Source organism: Lactuca virosa, chromosome 5, assembly GCF_052849685.1.
Source record: "Lactuca virosa cultivar CGN04683 chromosome 5, Lactuca_virosa_CGN04683_v6, whole genome shotgun sequence".
NCBI lineage: Eukaryota > Viridiplantae > Streptophyta > Magnoliopsida > Asterales > Asteraceae > Lactuca > Lactuca virosa.
In genome coordinates this window covers 286,136,543-286,143,909 of record NC_136430.1, presented here as the reverse complement: position 1 = coordinate 286,143,909, position 7,367 = coordinate 286,136,543, and the positions used below count along the sequence as shown (strand labels likewise).

General features: G+C 32.7%; 1 protein-coding gene across 1 annotated transcript; it reads right to left on the bottom strand.

Moving 5' to 3' along the window:
- Positions 1 to 873: 873 nt before the first annotated feature.
- LOC145116816 (putative glycosyltransferase At5g20260) lies at positions 874 to 4,289 on the bottom strand. Its single transcript, XM_079053131.1, has 4 exons — positions 4,120 to 4,289; positions 3,865 to 4,010; positions 1,815 to 2,172; positions 874 to 1,659 (listed from the first exon to the last, which is right to left on the bottom strand). The coding sequence occupies exons 1-4, from the start codon at positions 4,285 to 4,287 to the stop codon at positions 991 to 993; spliced, it is 1,341 nt and encodes a 446-aa protein (XP_078909257.1). The 5' UTR covers positions 4,288 to 4,289; the 3' UTR covers positions 874 to 990.
- Positions 4,290 to 7,367: the final 3,078 nt, after the last annotated feature.

Genomic DNA, 7,367 nt, shown 5'->3' with positions numbered 1-7,367 from the left:
TCGTCTTGGTCTTATAAATATGTTTTCTGAAAATTGATCTTTTGTCTTAATGATAGGTTTGAGAAGGGGTGTTGAAAGTGTACATCTTGCAAACTTATAATTTCGTATCATTATTATTGTTGGGTTGTTTTTGTAAGTTATTGGTATTTGTGGGGTTGGTTGTGTAATTCTTCTACAGGTATTAGACGTCGCGGGTTTGTCGATCCAAACCCAATGCATGGGTCAGCAGAGTGCCATGGGTATTTGTTGTTGTTTCGTGGTTCATTTCCTAGTTGAACTCATTTTTTTACAAGATATTTCCTCTCGTCACTCGTCTCTCATCTCATTCCAATATTAGGGTTTCATTGTTTAGGGTTTCTATTGTACAGATACTTAGTTTCTTGTAAATCAAAAGTGTTGAGTGTGATTTGTAGTGGGGATTTCAGTTGTATTAATTTGTTTGATGTAAACCATCTGTTTCATAGTGAATGAAATGATGATTTTGGGAATGTATTGAGTTCGCATTTTGTTACAATTAGACACATTTTTTAAGACTTATGTTTGTGGAATGTGTTAAAAACTTTTTTTTGGGTATTTGTGGTTGAAGTTGTTAAACTTTATTTGTTGTTATTTCCATTGGATAATTTTGTATTATATACAAAAAAAATCTGGATTTTAAATAATTTTCCACAATTTTAACTGCTTATAGTTTACCATAAAATGGTAATAGAATCCATCGGTAAACCTGTTACTAAAACATAGGTCGGAAGTCTGTTACGAAACTTTTCGATAAGTTGTCATTAAACCTGTCAGAAATGGATCGGAGAAAACTACTCACGCATTCTTGCTAATAGACTTTTTTCATCAGAAATATGTCAAAAATGACAGGTGTGGTTGTGGGAAATAGCCCTTTTTGCAGTACAAACTTAATTTATGATGTTAACATCAAAAGTAAATACTTCCATTGCGAACTACATTTAAAACATTACAATTATGATCACCTGGTTTTCATCAAAATTTTAGTAACTGAATGTTAATTCTTCTTAGCCAAACAGAATGAAGAATCATGTGAAAAACATCAAAATTTTCGATTGGAATGTGAACCGTGAAGTGTTTTTGTACTTCCAATACCCTTTTTTGCATTTCCAAATACTTTGAAAAAGGTATATCCTCCAAAATTCTTTTGAGATCTGGAATCTTCATTACGGGTACTTGCACAGAAAACTGACTCCAATCCAACACATCACTATATGGTAAAACATATTGATTCTTTATTATGACGGGGATGCATCCCACGTAGATTGCTTCAGTTATCCTAGCACTTGCAACTTCATAACCGCTTGGGCATAGGCAATACTTACTTCCACTTAGCAAGTCAGTGTAGTTTTGGTTTTCTTGAAGGTAAGTGTAAATCTGTATATCATTGTCTTCATTGCTTCCCCAATGTTGGAACAACTTATTTCGTACAACACCATGGTTTCCACCAGCAAAAAATGCCAAGATCGACCGATTATGAGGTGATTGGCCACCACTCACATTCGGGATACTGTTGTATGGCCCGTTAATCTCTGTCATGGACACATCTCGCATGGGAATGAAACCTTCGGAAATGTTGGCGTTGCAAAGCACTCTTATGAGATTTCCAAAGAGTTTAGGGTTGTTGCGCGAAACAATTGGCCCCTGTTATACGAATATATATATATATATATATATATATATATGATTCAGTTAGTTCACATAGATCGACTACAAGATACATATATGTACTTAGCTAGCTATCGGTTGTAAGACCTAGTTAGTTAGTAGTCTATCTAACTTAATAGAAATGTACATACCCAATCATGACAAGAAACAAAGAAATGATCAGCTCCATTGATGCGGTTCCAATACGGGTACCTTTGTGAAATGATGTCAATGTAGTCTTCGAATATGGTTTGCATCCGTTCTAGAAAACCATAGGCTTCTGCAGGTGTGAAGAGGTAGTGAACAATCTTGGCTACACTTATGGGGATAAAAAAAGCATGAGCTTCATCAGGATGCTTAGCCGCGAGAGGGTTTCCGTTTCTCTCCATCTCCTCGATGAAATGACCCTCGGCACTGTATATACTTTTCATCGGACCATTATGCATCAAGGGAATATCACCTTCCTTATATGTCCATATCTTGAATGTCTTCATCATCTCAGTATGACTCCTGTTTGATTGATCCAAATTAGAAATTTAGAAATTAAGGGGCTAAAAGTCAAATAACTTATGTTTTTATGTTTGCTTCTGTAAATGATTAAAAAGGAAACTATATATCTTAGGGTTTATAGATATGAGCTCAAAAAAATACAATTTTGTCTGCCTTCTTTTTTAGCATCCCTAATGAAATTTTGTTTTAAAGAAGGTTTTAATAGAATTCATATAGTTTTGAATTAATAAATATTTGATCATAATCATCTGTTTTTATGCTTCCAATCTTTTAATAAATATTAATTTCTATTAACAAAAGGCACGACGAGTTATTGACTTGAGAAAGCTAGGTCTGTTCAAATTCAAGTTTTCTGAAACACATTTTCTGTTCACGTTTTACCATGGTATCATGACCAGATAGAATAATATAATAGAGCTAGGGCATAATCTTCTATTTAACTACTTCATAATTGCCACTGAGTCGCTTATTGTTACATGATGTTTTTCATATATATTTATGTAGTTAGAGAAATTAAATATTTTCATATTTATTTTTCTATTTTTTAACGTATTGAAATAATGACAAGTATACTAAAATATTAATAATTTTATAAAAATACGACACTTGTCACTATTTATCACATAGGTAGGAAGATAAGGTAGGAAGATATTTAATTTCTCAAGTTACTGACTTGAGAAAGCTAGGTCGGTTCAAATTCAAGTTTTCTGAAACACGTTTTCTGTTCACGTTTTACCATGGTATCATGACCAAATAGAATAATATAATAGAGCTAGGGCATAATCTTCTATTTAACTACTTCATAATTGTCATTGAGTCGCTTATTGTTACATGATGTTTCTCATATATATTTATTTAGTTAGAGAAATTAAATATTTTCATATTTATTTTTCTATTTTTTAAAGTATTGAAATAATGACAAGTATACTAAAATATTAATAATTTTATGAAAATGCGACATTTGTCACTATTTATCACATAGGTAGGAAGATAATGTAGAAGAATATTTAGTTATGTATTATATCTCACATGTGTTAACAAATAAGTAATAAAAGAAAGTTATACACCGAGGATTGTTAACCCCCCCCCCCCCCCCCCCCCAAACCCCTAAAAGAAAAGTGTATAAATGTAACATGAAAATTGAGGACAATATGACAATACTAAAACATATATAAATCTTTCTTAAATTTTATGTCACATTATTCTCGAGGAAAACAAGAAATCATAAACGTTTGACAAAATTAGCTGGTAGTTGATAGTTGAAAGTTGTATTTTTTTTATTTTGCAGAAGTAAGTCAAAAGTAGCTTTTAGATTTTAAAGATGTAAAATTATATAAAAACCAAAAACATAAAAAAAAACTCTAAAAGCTATTTGAAATAGCTTATGGATAACGGACATGTTGTTTAAAATAAAAGCTTAAAATTCATATGAACAAAGCTTTTTATTTTTCTTGAGTTTTTTTTTCTAAAACTAAAAGTTATTAAAAACTCTAAAAAGTTGCATTAACACAACTATAATGCTTAAGAAAGATAGAAGAAAAATTAAACATAGTTTACCACATAAAAGTTGTGTAAATACATGAAAAGGGTCTAAGAAAAATACTATTCAAACATATGGGAGAAAATAAATATTGTTTTGAAGAATAAAAGGGCTAAACGATTGATGAAAATTAACTGGTCCAAATACTTAACTGAACAAAGGCGAATGAATTCTTGTACATGGTTCCTATTGGAATGAAACTCCCATTTTTCTGATTCGATGCAAATCTTTTCTCAACAATAGCTTTGTGAATTTTGCCTCTTGCTTTAGCTAACTGTTCTTCAATTGCCAGTTTTTTCTAACAAAAAGCATACATCATAAAAATAGTTTAGCAAGAACAAAAGAGTAAACGCTTTAGTATCAAAAAGAGTAGAAGAATAAAACTAAAAGGAAGACAAACAAAATACTTTGATATTCGGTTTAGCTTCATGTTGCAAAAACTTAGTGGTTGATGTTGATAGCAAATTGGAGACTATGAGAAAATTATGAGTCTTATTCCATGGAAATAAATAAATAGCAAGAAAAAGTAGAGAAAATAAGCTTAATGTGATGTAGAATTTTGTAGAAGCTGCCATATTTCCTTTCCATTCTACATCCGCTTTTTCTTTATATAATTAGTCTCTCTCTCTCTCTCTCTCTCTCTCTCTCTCTCTCTCTCTCTCTCTCTCTCTCTCTCTCTCTCTCTCTCTCTCTCTCTCTCTCTCTCTCTCTCTCTCCGCAAAACACTTCTTTGTACTGGCACGACAGAGAAGAGGTAGTATTCATATGTACATACAAATTTAAGTATATTTTTATATATAACCCAAAATAAAAATGTACTTTTATTTTTATTTTTAAAGCAAAAGTGTAACTCTTTTTTTACTTCAAAACAAGAACTTATATTTATTTTTAAGTCTAAACAACATTGTAATTTTATTTTTAAACCGTAACATAAATGTACTTTATTTTTACATAAAACACCAATATACTTCTATTTTTAAACAAAATTAAAACAATAACGTATTTATATTTGTTGCTAATCATCCCATGAACTCTCTGAACCTTAATATTATCAAAGCAAAATTATTTTTTTTCATACGTGTGCCACTAGTTGTTATTAGGGGTGTGCAAAAAACCGCACAAACCGTCCGCACCGCACCAAACCGCACCGCGTAATGCAGTTTAGAATTTTGTGGTGCGGTTTGCGGTTTGTCATTTTATCAAACCGCACTATGCGGTGTGGTTTGTGGTTTGTATTTATAAAACCGCGGTTCAAACCGCAGCGCACCGCATGTTATATATATACTTTTTTTCTTTACTTTATTATAACTTCAAATCACGATTTAGAAACGATGTATTTAAATATATTTCTTACAATAACCAAATATCTATAACGTAACATTAAATCACTATTAGATCAACATCCCACGGTTTATAAGAATATAACAACTATAACGGCAATATAAAGCAATAACAGTGACACTTGCAAAACTATAGTAGCATGAATCACAATTTATTAAAAACGATTTAACTTGAAAATTGTATTTGGTTTTATAAAATAAAAGCAATCAAAATTTTTAACTGGGTCAGTTTTTTGGTTTTTTTGATAGATTTAATGTTGAACAACTGATCAAACCGCAACCAAACCGCATAAACCGTCCGCATCAAACCGCACCGCATAACGCGGTTTTGAACATCTGTGGTGCGGTTTCTAAAATATTCAAACCGCATATGCGGTGCGGTTTGCGGTTTTGACTTTAAACCGCACCGCGCACACCCCTAGTTGTTCTATATGTTTGAACGGATGCTCGCCTTTTAGGACCCGCTAGAGGCTCCCCTTTTACTTTGAAACATGTTATTCTAAAGAATGTTAAAAAAATGCTATAATTTTCGATGAATATATGAAATTAAATCAAAACTGCTACATCCATATTTGAGTAAGCTGTTGTAAAAACCATTTAAATGATAACATATATAGTAATCCACGAAGTTGATTAATGTACATAAATTCTAATCGAGTTCATACATATGTTGTCGTTTAATTCATTAATTTATGGACTTTGTGTACTAAACAAGCAAGGAGTTGACAACATAGTTAATAAGAGAAAATATAAATTAAAAAAATAATAATAATATTGAATGACTCCTATGTTGACTTCAGTCTGATCTGATGGGCACAGAAGGTACGTTACGTTGTGGGAGTGTCAAATTAACTTTTCTTATTCTTTTGGAATTCTTGAAATTAAATTATTAATTGTTTATTTCATTATTTTATATTACCGAAAGATTGGATCATGGTCTGATTATTCCTATAAAATTTCCAAAACAGGTGTTCACAAATATTCATGTACAAAGCATGCATGGTTTTAGAGAGTGGCGGAGCTAGATGGGGCGTTGGGGTACTACAATACCCCCAAAAAATTGTTTTATATATATAAAATATATTATTTGTAAACATGTTTTATGTTATTGTACCCCCAACTAAATAAATTATAACATGTTTTTTAATGCTCGATATTAGATAACTACATATAATATATTAACAATGTTTGTACCCCCATATCAAAATTTCCGGTTCCGCCACTGGTTTTAGACCATGCGGTATGGGCAATTTTTTGCTCGCGTTATGGCTGAGGTGGCGGCCATAACGTCGTGTTAACGCAATGAGCACCACCTCTTTTTTCGTTAAGGGGGTGTTATGGTATATCTAATTGTAACGAAGACGGGATAAAACACTTATTTTGATTAGTTATTCCTTCATCCACCAATCAAATTTTTTCTTTCTTCTTATCTCTCTTCTTAATACCATGTTATAACATGGAAATACCACCCCCACTTCAAGTTATAACATGGGTAAATTACACTAATCGTCCCTCGTGCATATGCGAGAAAGCGTGTTTAGTCCTTATTTTCAAAAATTAACTCGGACCGTCCCTCGTTTGTTTAAAAGTTGCACACTTCATCCCTCCATGCATAAAAAGACCATTTTGCTCTTATTTATTTCTTTTTTGATTTATTTATTAATTATTAACTGTTAATCTATTAAATGAAATGGTTTAATTAAATATATGGTTCTTTCATTATTTCCATTAACCAACACAACCATCACTACCGCCGAGTATAAGCACCACCACCAGGGTTCGGTTTTTTATGTTTGTTGGAAGAAGCCACCAGCTCCAATACTCCGGTGAGTGGAAGTCAGCTCCGGCGACACTTTTAAGACTCTAACAACCCTCTATCTCCTCTCATTTGCTCTCGGACCCCTTTCTCTCTCAGATCTCCAACTTTTCTGGTGAATCTAGACTGAAAAGGAAGAACAGATCGACGAACCCCAAATTGAAAAGGAAGAACTTTTCCGGCGTAGCCCTAAATCATCGTCGCCATATGAAGTGTCAAAACAAACCCTGGATAGTTGTTGTATCCCTTCATCTTTTCTGATGTACACCTGGAAGAGTCATAGTCACCACCATCGCAGAAATATATAACCACTACCTCATATCTATATGCTTTCGAATAGAGGTGGCGATAGTTAGGGTTTCAGACAACATTAGGGTTTCAGTACAGATCTACAATGACAATGACAGCTCACAACACAACTGATTTCAGTGCCAATCTATGGTGAAGGCGGCTCTGTAAAGTCAACCTTCTTCGGCGAGGTGATGGCCTCAAACGTCGT